The 20,138-nt window shown below is 48.3% G+C and overlaps 1 protein-coding gene across 2 annotated transcripts in view; it reads left to right on the top strand.

Moving 5' to 3' along the window:
- The window catches only part of KMT2C (lysine methyltransferase 2C), a 1,555,522-nt gene that overhangs the window by 775,375 nt on the left and 760,009 nt on the right, over nt 1-20,138 (top strand). For both annotated transcript variants that reach the window (XM_086941472.1, XM_086941471.1), the window contains one exon: nt 19,591-19,805. In XM_086941472.1, coding sequence (XP_086797598.1) covers nt 19,591-19,805 — 215 coding nt within the window. The remainder of the gene's footprint in view (nt 1-19,590; nt 19,806-20,138) is intronic.

The following is a 20,138-nucleotide window of genomic DNA, read 5'->3' as shown; positions in this document are numbered from 1 at the left end:
CTTGGAAGAAGTCTTTTGTAGTTATGAGATAGGTGACTCCTCCCTTGGACAATACTGCGCATGGTCATCGACTCCATCCTCAGATTTTTTTTTCCCCACTGGGTTCGGATGAAAGTTTTCCGCTCCGGCTAGAAAAATACTTTTTCTGCTTTTTCGAAGCGAGAAACTTCAAACAAACTTCTTTCGACATCGAACAGACTTTCACCAGCTACATTCCGGTGCGTCGACGCTGGCCGTTGGGCCCATCGGCGCCGTGCGGCCTACGCCTCATGGAAAGAACTCCATTCAAGTTGCCCGGTATGTCGAGCAAAATGCCCTCATAGCGACCATCACAAGGTTTGCAACCTCTGTCTCTCGCCAGAACACGACGAGTCGACCTGCACAGCCTGTGCCTCCTTCCGATCAAAGAAAACAATTCGAGATTGGAGGGCCCGTCGACATGAGAACATCAGCACCAGCACCGGAGGCCATCTTTGAAGAGGAGATCGTCGAAGAAGACTTCTCCGAGGACGAATATCCAATCGAAGATATCTCCGAGGACGAGGCTCCACTCGGCGCAGAGGAGGACTCGCCTGACCTCCAGATAATATCGGGGGCAGAGGATTCGGACGACTCGATTCCGTCTCGAAATCCCGTGAGTACATCTGCCCCTGCACGACAGACATTACCCAAACAGAAGGCAACGGTCAACACTCCGCCCATGGGGCCCAGTCGAGACCGACATTTACCCTCTAACGCCCCGCCTTCGGGCCCGGCTCCGAGGAAAGACAATACGCCTTCCGGTGCCTCGGCACCGAAGAAACGCCATGTGCCAGTTACACCTCCTCCATTGGCACCAAAACATCTTTCGACACTGAAGGATTCATCGGTACCGAACATAAACCCTTTGTAGCCCAAAGACACTTCGGCACCCGTAACATCGGCGCCAAAGACAAAAACTGTACCAAACCCGAAAGCTTCGACTCCGAAACCTTCTGGTTCAAAAAACAAAGAGGTGAAGTCAATTTCCGGCACCACAGGCCCAGCAAAACCTGTCTCCACGCCGAAACCTCTAATATCTGAAAGAGACAAGTTAGTGATAGATTCCTTACCTTAGAATATCCCCAGGCGTCAGACTGGATCCGGAAAGTTTTGCGTAGCAGTACCCTTGCGCGTCGGTAGGCGTCGTCTGCGGCTCCGCGTCCGTCGTCGGCGTCGTGGGCGCCGTGATGACGTCGTCGGAGTACTTAGACGCCAGTTCTTCTTTTTTCCGCGCCAGCCAGCACAGATCTGGAAAGAGCAGTTCCCTAGTCACTTTTTGACTTAACTTTTGGTGATCTTTTGATCCGATTCGAAGTCTGTACGACTCCGGCGGTGCCTGTAGGGATGCCCGGATTCAAGCATTGCGACGAGTGCGACCGTACCATGTCGGTCACGGATCCCCACCGCCTGTGCCTGACGTGTTTGGGCGTCGACCATGACGACGAGGCCTGCCCCGACTGTCGGGCCCTTTCGAGGAAGGCCAGTCGGGAGCGGTCCCGCAGGCGGCTCGAACTCCGGCAGTCAGCCTGCGCCGTGTGAGGTCCCGGTCCCAGTCTCACGGGAGGTCGAGGGACAGGTCGCGGGGACGGAGCCGTCACAGCTCCGGGAGTCGGCACCACTCCTCTGGGTCCAAGTCGTCAGGTAAGAAGCATAAGAAGTCGAAGAGACATCATCGCTCTTCTGACTCCCCCCGACGCTCGCACGATGCGGCCGGGGGTTCGGGTGACACCGCCCACGCGGCTCCTCGGGAGTCGCGGGTGCCGCGTTCGGCCCCATACCCCCCGGTCCCTGGGCTGAATGCGACGCCGGAGGAGATTGAGCGTTTCCTCATGGCCATGAGGTCCCTTTCTCCTCCGACGGGTTCCGCGGCGCCTTCGGGCCCAGCGAACCCGTCTGGGGGCCCTAGTGGGTCGGTGGCTTCGACCCCGACGCCGTTGGGTGCTTCGACGCCGCCGACGCCTTCGGGCCCGGCGCCGCAGGGCCCCACGATCCCGACACCGCCGGTGCCCGCGGGCCCGGCGCCGCAGGGTACAGCGGCCCCGGCGTCGTCGGCGCCTTCGGGCCCCGCGCCGCAGGACGCCGCTGGACCTTCCTCGGGCGATGGATCGTCACTGGTGGACCTTACGACCCCCCCCGGCGTCGGTCCGTGTGGTGTCCCCTCCGGCGCCGTCCTCGGGCGGCGCCGTCCCCGGTGCCTCCTTTCATTCGGTTCCGACTTCGGGACGACGCCTATCGGCGCCGATCCCGACGCCGTTTGGAGATTTTAGTTTCTATAAACCAACCTCATTCAATTACGACCCTGAATTTCAGGAGATGAGGGATGAGGAGGATTGGGAGGGGTCTGAGGACCCTCTGGCCAGAGAGTGCCAGTCTAACATGGACTGGACAGGAGACCTAGGGGAGGCCAGTGGCCTGGACACCTCTCCAGACACTGGATTTGTCTCTCTTCCTACCGTGGCTTCGAAGGAGGGAGCTACATATGGTGTGGTGTTGATGAGGGCTGCCAAGGCCTTGGGCCTTGAGCTCCCCGTCGCGGCCGTGAGGACTAACCTCCTCACTGAGGTCCTTAAGCCGCAGTCAGGCTCCATGGAGCCTCTGCTGCCGTTTAATGGGGCCTTGACGGATGTTCTTTTGGGCACTTGGTCCAGGCCCGCTACAGGTTCGCCTGTAGATAGGAAAGTGGCCAGACCCCACCGCCCGGCCCCGGGCGACCCATGTTTCCTGTCCTCCCACCCCACCCCCGAGAGTCTGGTCATCCAGGCCTCTAACTCCCAGACCGCCTTCCCGACGGCCCCGCCGGACAGGGAGTCCAAGCGGTACGAGAACTATGGTAAGAAGATCTTCTCGTCCCTTAGCTTGGGACTGCGGTTTTCCAACACCGCATGCCTCTTGGGCCGTTACACCCACTCTCTGTGGGAAACGGTGGCGGAAGTGCTGCCAGAGTGTCCGTTGGAGGTACAGGCCAAACTCGGCCAAGCCCTTGTGGAGGGCCGGGACGCAGCCAAGTATTCAATCAGGTGTGGACTGGATTCTACTGACTCGCTGGGCAGAGCGATGGCTACGACGGTGGCTGTACGACGCCACGCCTGGCTGAGATCCGCCAATTTTTCGGCAGACGTCCAAAACACCCTCATGGACATGCCGTTCGATGGCCGTCGCCTCTTTGGTGACAAGGCAGACCACGCGCTTGAGCGCTTTAAGGACTCCAGGGCTACGGCCAAGTCCTTGGGCCTCGCGGCTCTCTCTTGTAAGCCTCCTTTCCTTTCAGTCCATCCGGACAAGGTTGTTTTAAGGACTAGGCCCTCCTTCTTGCCTAAGTTGGTCACGGCCTTCCACATTGGGCAATCCATCACAATGCCCACCTTCTTTCCGCCTCTGCACCCCTCGAGAGAGGAGGAGAGGCTCCACCGTCTGGACCCAAAACGTGCGCTCTCATTTTACCTGAATCGCACACAACAGTTCCGGGTGGATGATCAACTCTTTGTTGGGTACGCGGGCGCTAAGAAAGGGAAAGTGGTGCACAAACAGACCATCTCTCGGTGGATTATCTTGTGCATCCAGGCGTGCTACTCATTGGCTAAGAAGGAACCCCCTGTTGGGCTGAGGGCTCATTCCACTCGAGCCACGGCCACTACCCTTGCACGACATTTGCCAGGCAGCTACGTGGGCCTCGCTGCACACGTTTGCAAGGCACTACTGCCTGGACAGTCAAGTCCGGAGGGACGGCTACTTTGGCCGTTCCGTCCTCCTGGACTTTCTGGTGTGATTATTGGTTCGCAGACCCACCACCACGGGGATGGTATTGCTAGGGTATCTATTCTAAGGTAAGCAATCTATCACTAACGTGTCTCTTTCAGATGCACAAGTTACTACTTGTGTAACGATATATCTGTAAGAGACATTAGTTAGTGATAGATTCCTTACTGACCCACCCATCCTCCCCATTCTGCGAATCGATATCTAGGGTTAAGGTCATCCCCTTTCAGGGCCCTAGTTTCAATGGCACCAGTGTTGGTTTTTAACATGGCTCAGCACTTCTGGCGCGGAAAAGCTGTGGCTAAGAACTGACGTCAGCACGCGGAGGCGGCGTCTAAGTACTCCGACAACGTCATCACGGCGCCCACGACGCCGACGACGGACGCGGAGCCGCAGACGACGCCTACCGACGCGCAAGGGTACTGCTACGCAAAACTTTCCGGATCCAGTCTGACGCCTGGGGATATTCTAAGGTAAGGAATCTATCACTAACTAATGTCTCTTACAGATATATCGTTACACAAGTAGTAACTTGTGCATCGGTACCGAAGACCCCAGATAAGGCTAAACAACATTCGGCACAGAAAACATTGCCAAAAGACTCAACAACTCCTCATAAGGCAAAAAGTACTAAACAACCTCTATTGGCTCCAAAAAGATTGACGCCGAAGAAGGTTATAGAAGAAGAAAAACTGTTTAAACCAGATCCTAGACAAAAAAAGTCTATATTAATCCAAAAACTGGACATGTGGATTGCAATCCAAAAACTGAACATGTGGAAGCAATCCTTTATAAGAAGAGACCAGCAGACACACCACTTACACCTGTGGTCCCTGCCAAAAAGGACTGTGCAACTTCTCCAATGCACCCTTCCTCTCCTTCACCTTCTTCCTCTCCTGTTACTCCATATGTAGAACCTATAACTTCTCCTATTAACTCTTCTGCATCATCACACCACACTGATGAGGAGTATGATTTGGGTGGGGGGGGATGATGTTCCAGAAACACATACATACCCTTTAGATGAGGATGGTGTAGGAAGGTGGATACCGGACTATGGTTACCCCCAACTTTTTGCCTGGTGTTTTGCTGGTTTTTCGACTTAGTTGACCTGGGACCCTGCTATTCAGGGCCCCAGGCCTACTGCTCTCTCTGTAAAACGGATTCCTTGTACCTTAGGTGCATTTACCAATTTGTACTGGGCCACCTTATCAGACCCTGTAACTCAGGGCATAGGTGTACCCAGGGCCTACCAGGGGCTGCAGCATGTATTATGCCACCCCTGGCTGGCCATCTAAATCTGACACAACTGGCTGCACGACAGCTGGGGCAAGGTGGTGTAATCACCCTTTGCTTTAGATATAGTATACCTATATCTAACCCTAAAAAAATGGACACACGGATTCCTATCAGTCACTCCTATGGCAGGCCTTGACAATCCTGAAGGCAGAGTGCTTGGAATCGTGTGAGATGGTGCTCTGGCATGAGCTGAGCCCGTTTGCAGCTTGCGGAACCAAGTCCTAATAGCTGTTCCATGATAACGCATACCATATACTCTTAAGTGCATTATAATCCTCACGGTTAAATGCCATCTCTGGTATCGCTTTATTAAAACATGTCGAGTAAGGTGTCATACGAATTGGAATACTAACCCCTCGCCAATTCTGGCGACGGGGTTAGCATTCCACCCTTCTAGAGGGACACGGCATGTATGTAACTGTGAACCCCGGTTAAAGTTAACTCGAGCCTCAGCATCACAAAATGGATGCTGCCACCACGGACACAAGTCTGACCCCCTGCAGCTGGGAGCCCTTCCAGCGAGGGGAGCTTGGACCAGTGGCGGTTCGTCCATTGGGGGCGTTGCCCCACTAGCCATGGACGACCGTCACGTCACTGACACTGCAAGCGCATACCAAAAAATATAAATTACGAGCGCAGCGCCGACAGTCATAATCAATTATTTATTTTGAGGTCGGAAGTTCGGAACCGGTCGGAGTAAGTCACTAACTAGTGACCTCATCACGATCGCGGAAGGGTGTGGGGGGCGGGCCTGCGGCAGTGACTAGTGAGTGGCAGGCAGGCAGCAGATAGCAGCGTGGTAGGGAGGGCAGCTAATGTGTGCGCGCATTTAGGACAAGTCATTTTTTAGACTTGCCCACGCATGCGCACACATGCAGTAGCCCCTTCCCTCCTCCTCCTCCAGCACGGACACAGGCAGAGACCCGGGGGAGCTGGGTCTCACTACGGGCAGTTTTAGCCCTGCTCGTTAACCAATCCTGGCGCAGTGGCGATGTTATGCTGCGCCAGGATTGGCTGAGATACCGCCGCGCTTGCTAGAAGAATTTAAACTAGGCCCACCACTGGTACGAGTAGCGCTGCACAGAAACCAGCATCAGACTCCAGCGCTGGGTGTCCCGGGCCCGGCCACAGCGTCAGCGAGGCCCGGAAGATTGCTGCGCCTGCGAGAGTGTCAGTGAGCAGTTAATGAAAGCTGCCCTGCTGCAAGACGCAAACAGAAGGCTGGAGTGGCCCCGGCGAGGACATTTCCAGGAAAGGACCATGTGTATTAAAGCTGCAAGGGGCTTCGCCGGCCAGAAAAATACTTATAATTAGGATGGCCTGATTGATTCCAACTTTTACATCCACAAGGGGTCGGTTCTACAATGAGTATGTTTTGGAACTTAAACGTCAGTGAGTGCAGGCACCCGAGCACGCAGTTGTAAACTTCCATTTGTAGTCTCTGACCTCCCCTAATAATGACTCTAACTTCCTAAAACAGGCCGTTGTTCTGTCTCCCACCTTGACATCATCTAAACACAGCGCAGAATCCAGAGATTGGTCACGTTTTTTTTTTTGATCGTGCGTGCCTCTAGGAGCTGCCCGTGCACTGATAATGTCGCTGCGGCCTGACTGATGACGCATTTGATTATGGCCGGCTGTCGGAAGTGTAGATGCGGGAGTTCAACACTTCAGGTCGCACCAAGGGCCCTGCCAGATCAGCGCTGTAAGTGTATGCCCGATGCCACCGAGATGTTCTACTCCTGCAGACAGGCATGCTGTCGGACTCGGGGAGGAAGGAGGCCGAGATCAGGGAGCAGCAAGTAGCAACAGAGGAGGAGGATAAAGAAGTTGGTGAAGCTGTTAGTTCATGCACAATGACAATGACTCAGCCGATCTGCTGCCTTTGGACGGGCTGAAGAAACTGGGGACATCAAAGCAGGACACTGTGAGTGAGCATTTACTAATTACATCCCTCCCTCACCCTTACTTTCACTTAGGAACATCTGTCTATATAGATAAATTACTGTTGTGACTGGAGTGGGGAAAGGACGTGTTCAAGGTGCGTGAGCACGCAATCATTATTTAGAGAGAAGAGGTAGTAGCATCCTATATGAAATGGGGGGAAATTACTCTTTCATTTGTTTTGTCCCTCCCCCCGATTCTCTTTAGTGGGAGATTTACAACAGCAGCCCTTCACCCTAGACCGAAGTACAACATGATTATTGTATGTTTTAATAATTATAGAACTGCTGTGCCTGTGTCGAAGTTTTATAGATTAAGCTTTGTTTTTTTATAATTTTGTGAAGTGTCACCATCCATCCATGTCACAGCATAACTGTTCAATTACGAATCTTTTATTTGCTTTGTGGGACACCGCATTATCGCATCAGTTTATTGAAATGCAGCCTAATCTCAACTTAAGCATACTAATGTATTCTTACTTACACATGAGTTTAATGAAACACCACTCGACTAGCAGGTGGTTTGACAGTACAAGCAGCAAATTCGACATTCCAGTGTTTTGAGTCTCCGCCACAGGGCATATTTTTCCACAGAAATTGTACAAAGTCCATAGGGGAAAATGGAAATGCTAATTTGTGACTATTTATAAACATCTCTAAAATGAGTTCCCACATTTTAGAATTAGTGATGTCTGTGTGAGTCCTGGGTGAGTGATGTCTGTGACAGTGCAGGGGTGAGTGATGGTCTGTGTGAGTGCAGGTTGAGCAGTGTGCCTGTGTGAGTCCAGGGTATGTGATGTCTGTGTGAGTCCAGGGTGAGTGATGTCTGTGAGAATGCAGGGTGAGCAGTGTGCCTGTGTGAGTCCAGGGTGAGTGATGTCTGTGTGAGTGCAGGGTGAGCAGTGTGCCTGTGTGAGTCCTGGGTGAGTGATGTCTGTGACAGTGCAGGGTCGGTGATGTCTGTGTGAGTATAGGGTGAGCAGTGTGCCTGTGTGTGTCCTGGGTGAGTGATGTCTGTGACAGTGCAGGGTTAGTGATGTCTGTGTAAGCGCAGTGTGCCTGTGTGAGTCCAGGGTGAGTGATGTCTGTGTGAGTGCAGGTTGAGCAGTGTGCCTGTGTGAGTCCAGGGTATGTGATGTCTGTGTGAGTCCAGGGTGAGTGATGTCTGTGTGAGTGCAGGGTGAGCAGTGTGCCTGTGTGAGTCCTGGGTGAGTGATGTCTGTGACAGTGCAGGGCCGGTGATGTCTGTGTGAGTATAGGGTGAGCAGTGTGCCTGTGTGTGTCCTGGGTGAGTGATGTCTGTGACAGTGCAGGGTTAGTGATGTCTGTGTAAGCTCAGTGTGCCTGTGTGAGTCCAGGGTGAGTGATGTCTGTGTGAGTGCAGGTTGAGCAGTGTGCCTGTGTGAGTCCAGAGTGAGTGATGTGGATGGGTGAATGCTGGCTTAGTGATGTGTCAGGGAAGGGTGAGTAACTGTGCCTATATGAATGCAGGAAGAGAGATGCATCTGTGCAAGTGCAAAGAGACTTGTCTGGCTACTCCCAGAGATGTATTCGCCAAGCCACCTCTTTCTCAAATGTTCTTGAGAATGCATCATTTGCCCACTTTTTTCAAAATGTTCTCGTGGGAGAACCCCCCGACCCCACAGTGCAGTATTTACGCCTCACCACTTTCAAATGTCACCAGCCGCCACTGGCTTGGACAAAGGGTTTCCTGTCAGGGGCGGTGCTAGCACCATCCCAGACAGGGTTTTGTGTATCCTGGGTAGGCAGGGCTTTAGAGGAAGGTGACTGCAAGTGGCACCCCGGTGCTCACTATGCATCTGCCGGCTAGAACCAGTTCCAGGGGCACACCAGCTCCTGGCCTGGGGAAAGTCCGGCATGGGAGAGGGGTGTAACCACCCCCCTTCCTGGTCCCACCCCTAGGGCAGGACCTAATCGCGTACCCACCCCTTTCTTTAGGATAAAGGCAGGAGCGGGGACCCTTCCAAATTAGATCATCTTTGAATCCTGAAACTACTTTCTACGAAAGGAACTCTCGACTTCTTCTCAAGATTTCTCCCTTGTGACTAAGGAGAAGTAACCCTGCACCCGCAGGCACCATCTAAGAACACTGCGGTTTGCTGCACGTCTTCCTCCGGAATCCGACTGACCAGCACGACGAGACCCGTCTTCCCTGGCACCTCTGACCTCTACCTACCTCTACAGCTAAGCTGAGAACCGTAGGTGCAACGAGACCTCGAGGGACCCGCCATCATCAGAACTGCACGACTTCCATCCAGCACGACCGCCGAGGGATCCTCTGGTGAGTGCTTTGGGGTCCGAGAAGCCCCGACCCTGAGCAGCTCCAGCACCGAAGTCCAGCCCCCCAGCATCCACGAGATCTGCGTGGGGCCCTTCTACTTTTTGCTGCTCACCGCGTTGTCTGGCTACTAGCCCGCTGGCTTGTGGCCTTCCCGACGACGAACGACGACATCACCACTGCTAGTCTGGTTGCTCCAGACTGGCCCTTGCTCCCTTCCAAAAGAGGAGCACCCCGGACCCTCCTGGTCCACTCCAGATGCCATTTTAGGTCCACCGCGTGGGCTTGAATTTGCCAAGACTTGTTGCCCCAATCCTGGGTCCAGCAACGTCGACAGCCGCAATCATCGTGGGACAGCTCGCACCTCCATCCTGGTCGCCGACAACGCCTCTTGGTCCGTGAGACTGCAGAGCACAGCGTCGCCCACTCACCTGGTCGAGGTGACTCCATCCGGTGCCATCCTGGTGCCCATCTAATCACTGGCTAGTGATTCAGAACTTGGTACCCTCTGCTTACAGGTGTCCTCCATCTTCGATCCAGGCTTGGATCCACCGACAATCTTCACTGGTCGCCTGCCAGCAACTTCTTCTTTCAGGCTCCATAGACTGCAACGAGGATTCCCAACGTCTTTTCAGACCTATGCAGCCGCAGCCCCTGGGCTCGGTAACTTCGGCATTTCGGTGCCCCAGCATAGCCTCACTATCCAAGGGTCCAGATCTTTTTTCGTTTTCAGCCTAACTAGTCGGATTCGTCCGATATCCTTAACTTTGCTTTTACTAGCCTCCATAGACTTTGTCCCGCATCCCGCGTGAGAGTGTACACTCTGCACCCGAGTCCCCTAGGCCTCCTGCTAGTAATCTGAAGGTTCAGTAGTCAAGTCCTAGCGATTCCAAAGCCTATTAGTCCAGTACTTACCTGCTAGTAATTTCGCATTCCACTTTTGTAGTATATGGTTTTCCGTGCCCCTCGGGCATTTGTGTAAATTGTGCAACTTATAGTATTTTCGTAAGAGTTTTGTTGTGTGCTTAGTACCCTGTCCTCATAAAGAGTACAAGGCTGTTGTGATCTAAATAAATACACTGTTTATTTTCATTACACTTGTGTGGTGTCCTTTCACTTGGTGTTCAAGGGGTATATGTGATGGTATAACAGCTGGTTTAACACGCCCTCTAGAGTTTAGCCCAAAGACTGCTCGTATCCATGCTACTAGGATAGCTGGTCTATAAGGTTGACTTACAACCAATCATCAATAAGGGATGTTTGGACTGATACAGGGTGCTCACTAGAATAGTGAACATTATGTATCAGGCCAACTTCTCACAGATGGTAACACAGAATACCCTAAGGATGATGAGGATGCATATAATTTTTCACCAAATAATGCACCAGACATCTCTGATCCTCCGTACTACCCAACAAAACCTTCGCCTACAGAGGACAGTATTGGTTTTAATCATTTGTTAAACAGAGCTGCACTTTACCATGGGGTTCCCATGCACTCTGATGCCATTGATGAGGACTTCTTGTTAGACACTTTCGAACAGTCACAAAGGTCTACTCAAATATTACCAATAATTAAGGGAGTCATAAAACATGCTCCAGAGATTTTTAAAGATCCAGTAAGGTGTAGGGTGTTAAATCCTAGAATAGAGAAAAAGTATAGGCCAGCACCAGCTGATCCAGTATACATTAAGGGTCATCTGCCACTAGACTTCTTGGTAATGTCTAATGCGCAGAAAAGGGCCAATTTTCAAACTTCTGGGGACACACCCCCGCCTGACAAAGAGTCCAAGATCATTGATGCGTCAGGGAAAAGAATTGCTGCACAAGCAACAAACATATGGCGCATAGCAAACACACAGGCTTTGCTCTCACGCTACAACAGGGCCCATTAGGATCAACTAGAAAAGCTAATGGAACACCTACCAGATCAACACAAAGATCTAGTAGCAGAACTTTTACAGGAAGGCAAACTAATTTCAAATGCCTCAATTAAATGTGCACTAGATGTAGCGGACACAGCATCCAGAGCAGTGAACACTAGTGTTATTCTCAGACGTCACGCATGGTTACGCATCTCAGGTTTTAAACCAGAGGTACAAACTACCATTCTAAACCAGCCCTTTAATCAGAACCAATTGTTCGGGCCAGAGGTAGATAATACATTAGAAAAGATGAAGAAAGACACAGATACCGCTAAGTATATGGGGGCGTTACAATACACCCAAGCTAGAGGTTCTTTTCGCCGCTCCTCTTATAGAGGAAGCTCCAAGGAAACCAGCGCAGACACAACATCATCTTTTAAAACACACACGCAGACCTCCTCTAATAGAGGATTTTTTAGAGGAGGATATAGAGGCAATAGCAACAAGGGAAGAGGTAGAGGTAGTAACAACAACCGCTCCTCTTCTGCTCCTAAACAATGACTTCCCTCTGCCTCCCCTACAGCATTCCACTCCTGTGGGGGGCAGACTCTCACAGTTCCTACCTGTCTGGAACTTCCTCACAACAGACAGGTGGGTAAGACAAATTATCCAACATGGCTACTGCCTAGAACTCACAGCAACCCCCCCCCCAAACATACCACCCAGGCAGCATCCAGTGTCTGCAGAACACATAACTCTGCTTCAACAGGAAGTTCTAGCACTCCTACAAAAAGATGCTATTCAAGTAGTTCCATTAGAAGAACAAGGAACAGGAGTCTACTCCCTGTACTTCCTAATTCCAAAGAAATACGGGACCATAAGACCAATTCTCGACCTCAGGCCACTCAATCACTACATTCGATCAGATCATTTTCACATGATCACTTTACAACAGGTACTCCCATTACTACAACAGGGAGATTTTCTGTCCACACTAGATCTAAAGGACGCCTATTTTCACATTCCAATACATCCTGCGCACAGGAAGTATTTAAGGTTTGTCATACAAGGACAACACTATCAGTTCAAAGTCCTTCCATTCGGGGTTACAACAGCACCACAAGTGTTTACAAAGTGCTTAGCAGTAGTGGCAGCACATCTCAGAAGACAACAAATACATGTCTTCCCCTACCTAGACGACTGGCTCATAAAGGCAAGATCGTACAACCAGTGTGCACAACACACAAAGCAAACAATTCAAACACTGCACAACTTAGGGTTTACGATAAACTACGCCAAGTCGCACCTAGAGCCTTCGCACGTTCATCAATATCTAGGAGCTACTATAAACACATCAGTAGTTCAAGCCTATCCCAGTCAAGCCAGGATTCAAAGTATTCAGAACTTAGTCTCCCTTTTTCAATGCCAGCACTCTCTACAAGCCAGAGTGTTCATTAAACTAATAGGGATGATGGCATCTTGCATCTTCATAGTTCCCCACGGAAGACTCCAAATGCGTCCACTACAGGAATGTCTAGCATAACAGTGGAATCAGGCTCGGTGCCAGCTCACAGACCTGGTGTTGGTGGGCAGCCGTACATATCGCTTTCTGCAATGGCGTAACACCAAAAATTTGACAAAGGGACGGCCGTTCCTACAACCTGTTCCACAAGTAGAGCTCACGACGGACACATCCCTCACAGGATGGGGAGCCCATCTCCTGCATTATACCACACAAGGTCAGTGGAACAATCAACAAAAACAGTACCACATCAACCACTTAGAGCTGTTAGCAATTTTCCTAGCACTCAAAACCTTTCAAGTACAAATCCAAAACAAAGCTGTCTTAGTCCGGACGGACAATATGACAGCCATGTACTACATACAAAAACAGGGGGGGACACACTCTCTGCAACTGTCCCAACCTGCACAGAACATTTGGAGATGGGACATTCCTCAAAACATACATCTGACAGTAGAATACCTTCCAGGGATCCACAACCAGATAGCAGATCTGTTAAGTCGTCAATCACAACAGATTCACGAATGGGAATTAAACCCCCAAGTACTTCAACCATTCTTTCAAATGTGGGGACATCCACAAATAGACCTGTTTGCCACCCACAAGAACTCAAAATACCCAACCTTCGCCACCAGGTTTCCACACCCACGGTCGGAGGGGAATGCAATATGGATGAATTGGTCAGGCAGATTTGCGTACGCTTTTCCGCCTCTCCCACTCATTCCAGGAGTAGTACGCAAGCTCAGACAACAGTCCCTCAAACTGATACTAGTGGCCCCTACATGGGCACGTCAACCGTGGTTCATCACGCTACTAGAGCTCTCAATGGTTCCACATCAAAAATTACAGCTCACGCCATCCCTGTTAACACAGAACCATGGAGAAATAAGGCACCCAGAACCAAGCCAACTGAATTTGGCGATCTGGCTCCTGAAGTCCTAGAGTTTGGTTACTTAAACCTACCACCAGACTGTATGGATATAATTAAAGAAGCTAGAAGACCCACTACCAGAGCATACTATGGTGCTAAGTTGAAACTATTTGCAATATACTGTAACAACAATCACATTGATCCTTTGGACGTTTCCATCCAAGATATCATTTGCTACCTTCTACATTTACAAAGGTCCAATTTGGCTTACTCTTCCATACGCCTGCATCTAGCAGCTATTGCAGCGTATTTACAAAATAGACAACATCTATCTCTATTTAGAGTACCTGCAATAAAGGCATTTATGGAGGGATTAACAAGAATAATCCCACCCAGGTTACCTCCTGCTCCAGTATGGAACCTAAATGTGGTCCTTACAAGACTCATGGGACCCCCTTTTGAACCGTTACATAAATGTGAACTACAATTTCTAACCTGGAAAACTGCTTTCCTTGTTGCCATTACCTCTCTCAGAAGAGTTAGTGAAATACAAGCATTCACAACAGAAGAACCATTTTTTCAAATACACCCTAACAAAGTGGTTCTTAGACCCAATCCAAAATTCGTACCAAAAGTGGTTACTCCTTTTCACCTAAACCAATCAGTAGAGTTACCAGTGTTTTTTCAAAAACTGGACTCTGTTGCAGAAAGAGCTTTGCACATCCTAGATGTTAGAAGAGCTCTACTATATTACACAGACAGGACTAAATCATTCAGAAAAACAAAACAACTATTTGTATCCTTCTCTCCCCCACACAAAGGCAATCCTATCTCTAAAAGAGGTATTGCTAGGTGTATTCAAATATGCTATCACAAGGCTAAACGTACACTAACAGTTCCTCCTAGAGCACACTCCACTCGCAAACTAGGAGCCTCTATGGCTTTCTTAGGAAACATACCATTAGAGGATATATGCAAGGCAGTAACATGGCCTACAATACACACCTTCATTAAACACTATTGTGTTGATGTGCAAGCCAAGCAGCAAGCTGCAGTAGGCCAAGCTGTCCTTCAAACACTCTTTCAGTATGCTGCAGCGGATACAAGCGACCACCGCTGGGGGAGACACTGCTGCACAATCGTTGCTAAATGTAGGATCTGCAGCTCATATTCCTCGAACGGAAAATGCTACTTACCAGTATGCATCTGTTCTTGGCATGTAGAGCTGCAGAATCCTCCATGCCCTACCGCCTCCCTGGGACTTGTATCCGTTTCCAGTACTCATCTTACTTAGATGCACACCGATGGACATCCTTTTCTCTTTACTTCTACTAACTCCATCATTTCCCATCATGGCGAAAAACAATCTGAGGATGAAGTCGATGACCATGCGCAGTATTGTCCAAGGGAGGAGTCACCTATCTCATAACTACAAAAGACTTCTTCCAAGAAGACAACAAAAACCTGCATTCATCTGAGCCCAGCACCAGGTGGCGATCTATTGCTAAATGTCGGATTCTGCAGCTCTACATGCCAAGAACAGATGCATACTGGTAAGTAGCATTTTCCTTACTTCTCGCTCTCTGCAGTGGTGGAACACCCAAAACTTGTCAAAAGGTTCCACTGACAGCATTAACAGAGGATGCGTCCCTAACTTGCTGGGGAGCTCATCTTTAACAACACACAGTACAAGGGCTGTGGAGCCACCAGCAAAAGTTTCTCCACATCAATCATTTAGAGCTGATGGCAATCTTTCTAGCTCTCAAAGCCTTTCAAGATCAACTGTCTGGCAAAGCTGTCTTGGGTCAAACCGACATGACTGCTGTATATTACATACAGAAACCGGGCGGGGACACACTCTCTCCAACTGTCCCACTTAGCCCAAGACATCTAGAGGTGGGCTATAAAGCACAATATCTATCTCCTAGGGGAACACCTCCCGGGAGTCAACAAACCAGATTGCCGACCTCCTCAGCAGGCAGAGGTATCAAATACATGAATGGGAACTTCACCCTCAATTTCTCCACCCATACTTCCAAGCTTGAGGAGTCCCTCACATAGATGTGTTTGCAACACCCCAATACACAAAATGCCAAAGCTTCGCCTCCAGGTATTCACACCCGTTATCCAAAGGAAAAAATGCTCTATGGATGAACTAGTCGGGGATATTTTCTAACGCTTTTCCGCCTCTCCCACTGATTCCATTAATGGTCCGAAAACTCAGACAAACATCTCTCACTAATCCTGGTAGCTCCAACATGGGCACGTCAACCCTGGTTCACAACCCTGTGGAGCTCACTCTGGTACAGCATCAAAAATCACATTTAACTCCCAGTTTCCTCACACAGAGCCATGGAGAAATCAAACACCCAGATCCCAAACAATTGAACTTCGCAATCTGGCTCCTGAAGTCATAGTTTGGTTATCGGAATCTTCCACTAGACTGTATGAACATTATTAAGGAGGCCAGAAAGCCTACCATAAGAGCATGCTACGCAGCCAAATTGAAGCGTTTTGTTATCTATTGCAATAATAATATCAACCCTCTTGATGCTTCCATACAAAACATTATCTGCTACATGTTGCCATGTTTCATTTGCTTTACCTAAACGGGGTAACCCTGTGTCTGTCAGAACCTGGGTAAGCGTGGTTAAGAACAAAGTGGTTCTGTTGGGTAACAAAAAATTACTTTAAAGAAAGGCTAGATCAGCTCATTACACATTAAATAAACCTCTCTGAAAACAACTGAAATTAAAGTCTTTATATGAGTAAAAAAACAATCTCGATACACAGGAATTACTTCATTCCGTGATACCACAAGTTTCAATAGATGGTAAACCGTTAAGAAAACATGTGATAAACGTGACTGTTGGTGAACAAAGTGATCAGTGCATTGAAGAGGTAAACCGCTTGTCTCCTTGGAGTATTAACTCAACACTCTGGCCTTCCTAATTCCCCATGTATAATTTGTATATATGTGTCACTGAATTCAATGCACTGATCACTTTGTTCACCAAAAGTCACGTTTATGACATGTTTTCTTAACGGTTTACCATCTATTGAAACTTGTGGCATCACGGAATGAAGTAATTCTTGTGTATCGTGATTGTTTTTTACTCATATAAAGACTTTAATTTCAGTTGTTTTCAGAGAGGTTTATTCAATGTGTAATGAGCTGATCTAGCCTTTCTTTAAAGTAATTTTTCGTTACCCAACAGAACCACTTTGTTCTTAACCACATGTTGCATTTGCAGCAGTCATCTTTGGCCTATACATCCATCAGACTGCATCTAGTTGCAATTGCAGCCTATCTTCAGAATAGGCAACTTTTATCACTCTTTAGAGTGCCTGTAATCAAAGCATTTATGGAAGGACTGAAAAGAGTTATACCATCAAGACTTTCACCTGCCACAGTGTGGAATATTAATATAGTCCTCACAAGGTTAATGCGCCCACCGTTTAAACCCATGCACATATGTGAACTACAATTCCTCACTTGGAAAACAGCTTTCCTCATTGCAATCCCTTCATTAAGGAGAGTGGGTGAACTTCAGGCACCAACCATAGATGAACCTTTTTTCCAGCTACACAAAGATAAAGTGGTTCTTCGTACGAATCCCAAATGTCTACCAAAGGTAGTATCTGCATTTCACATAAATCAGTCGGTTGAATTACCTGTTTTCTTCACTCTAACTGACTCTGTTGCAGAACAAGCTCTACACACCTTAGATGTTAGAAGAGCACTGTTGTATTACACTGAAAGAACAAAATCTTTTTGCAAGACCAAACTATTTTTTGTCGCTTTTGCACCACCTCACAAGGGCAAACCTATATGCAAATCCGGTATTGCTAGGTGGGTCGTTAAATGTATTCAGATTGGCTATGCAAAAGCCAAAAGGACTCTTAACGGTACTCCCTAGAGCACATTCCACTCGTAAGCTAGGAGCTACTGTGGCTTTCTTAGGGAACATCCCTATTACTGACATCTGCAAAGCTGCAACATGGCCCACACGCATTCACCAAGCACTATTGTGTAGATGCGTTAGCTAGACAACAAGCTAATGTGGGCCAAGCAGTATTTAAAACGCTATGTCGGACAACTCCATCAGTTACAGGATAGCCACCGCTTAGGGAAGACTGCTGTATAGTCAATGCATAAACATGTGATCTACAGCTCACATGCCTCGAACGGAAAATGCTACTTACCCAGTATTTATCTATTCTTGGCATGTAGAGCTTTATAATCTCATGCGCCCACCAACCTCTCTGTGTACCTGTAACTGCTGTAGTTCTCTTGTTACTATTCATACATACACCTGGCCATCTCTATTCTTTACTATTACTCCATTCTCTCACCCTCTGTGGGAAAACAATCTGAAAAAGGAGTCGGTGTGACCATGCGCACTTTCACCGAAAGGTGGGGGCACCTACCTTGTGACTAGGAAGACTTTTTTGAAGAAAAACAAAGTGCAAACATCTGGGCCCAACACTAGATGGCGATCTATGCATAAGCATGATATTCTACAGCTCTACGTGCCAAGAACAGATGCATACTTGGTAAGTAGCATTTTCCATCTCACCTGTGACTTGCCTTATACTTAGGGTTTGGAATAGTCTGGCGTATAAACAAGGATTTACTACCTATTGCTTACTTTTTTTCCATTTCCTAATAATGTAGACTTCACTCCAGGCCTTGGTATGGTGGATTTTGACTAGCTGGGGATCTCATGACTGCTAGAAATTATGGGACTTCTTCCTTTAAGGCTGGATTAGACCTTTTAAAGATATCAAGCCTACATATCACATTCCAGAAACAGAACACTTTTGGTATCTTCAAATTAGACACTCAGTCCTACAGCCATCAGTCAAAACAGGGCCTCACATGACCATACGCCATTTGAGAAATTCTTTAAAAAGCGAACTGAAGATGGCCACTAGGTCCTGATGTATGTAGTGGGCACTTGGGACCTCTAATAAAAGTATCCATACCTAAAGCAGTGATAGATGGCACTAAATATAACCTTGGACCAGAAGCAACGGGAAAGATCTTTACTAGATCCAATAACTTTTAATGGCATGCCCAGGGGTGTTAACTACTACGCAAAATACTATATAGGTTGCACTGCATCTTGGCTCACCGTCACTGGACTGAGCTCTCAATGTCTCAATTCTGTTGGAGGTTTTGCAGTGAGATCGGCTCCATTAATCACTTTTTGTGGTCGTGCCCTAGATTGTGCGGCATTTGGGATGCCGTGCTGTCAAATGTAATCCAGGTCTCTGAGGCTGACTTTCCTCAGAACCATTCTATTTGGTATCCCCACTGAGGATTTCCCCTTTGCATTCAAAACCGGGCAGATGGGACCAACACAACCCCCTATTCATCGGGCTTTGAAGTCTTCCAGGCCATGGGAAGTTGACTTATAATATGATTGACAAAGGGACCAGTTTAAGTAGGAAATAGAAGCCTGTTCTTGAGTGCCTCAGTAACGAGAGAACTCGTGCCCGCAGAGACGTACGGTACTAGGCCTAGTAGATGGAAATCTTTGCCCTAGAGTGGAGAACACCCCTGTTACTTCACAGGGAAGTGAATGATCAACCACATATTTTGACCTCTAGCCAGGTGGTGGTGGGGAGGGGATCCAGGTGACGAAGTTGGGGCTACGGGTTAGTCTTTTTAATGAATGTTTTTGGTAGGAATGCCTGTCTTCTATTTGTAATTTTGCTTTAAGCATTGATTGTCATTTAAAAGCTGTTGGAAAGCCCACTAATAGAAAATAGATGAGGTGGATTCTGATTATTATTAAGTGAGTGGCTTAGTTTTCTCTGGCTGTCTGTTCTTCTAAGGAACAACAGGTATGTCTTGGGACATTGAGCATGACTTAATGCATGGTGAGTAATGTTTTTATAGCGAGTAGTGGTAAGTATTGGACTTCATATATCTTTGCAAGTTTGTTTCTCTTAATCCAACATACAAAACATATGTTTATAATGGAAAGTGATGTTTGATTTACCAGGGACAAGAATCCACCGTTCAGCTCATTAATGAACGATAACAACAACTCATGGAATCCTCCAGCTCCAGTTGCGGAGGGGGAAGGGGATACCATGTCTAATGCCCAACGAAGTACACTTAAGTGGGAAAAAGAAGAAGCACTTGGTGAAATGGCAACTGTTGCACCTGTTCTCTACGCAAATGTTAACTTCTCTAACCTTAAGGAAGAATTTCCTGGTGAGCTATTTAATTATGTTTGTATTGTAGCAAATTCATTTTTAAAGATATGGGAAATGTTTTCTATAGTTATAACCTTTTCTTGTATAACACTAAATTGCTTGGTCGTATATAGAGGTGTTCCGGTTTATTTATTCTGTGATGTCGCCAAGCTATATCATTTAACCCATTTACATTTAAACCCATCTCTGCAGGGATTTTAGACCTATCCTTAAACATGCAGTTCTAATGGATATAAATACACAAAGATGAATTATATGAACCCCTTTACAGTCATCAGACTAGATTTGGAAATGTTTTCAAAGCCAGTCACCTTCATTGACATCAGGTGGC

Source organism: Lissotriton vulgaris, chromosome 10 (assembly GCF_964263255.1).
Source record: "Lissotriton vulgaris chromosome 10, aLisVul1.2, whole genome shotgun sequence".
NCBI lineage: Eukaryota > Metazoa > Chordata > Amphibia > Caudata > Salamandridae > Lissotriton > Lissotriton vulgaris.
This window is presented reverse-complemented; position numbering and strand designations above follow the sequence as displayed.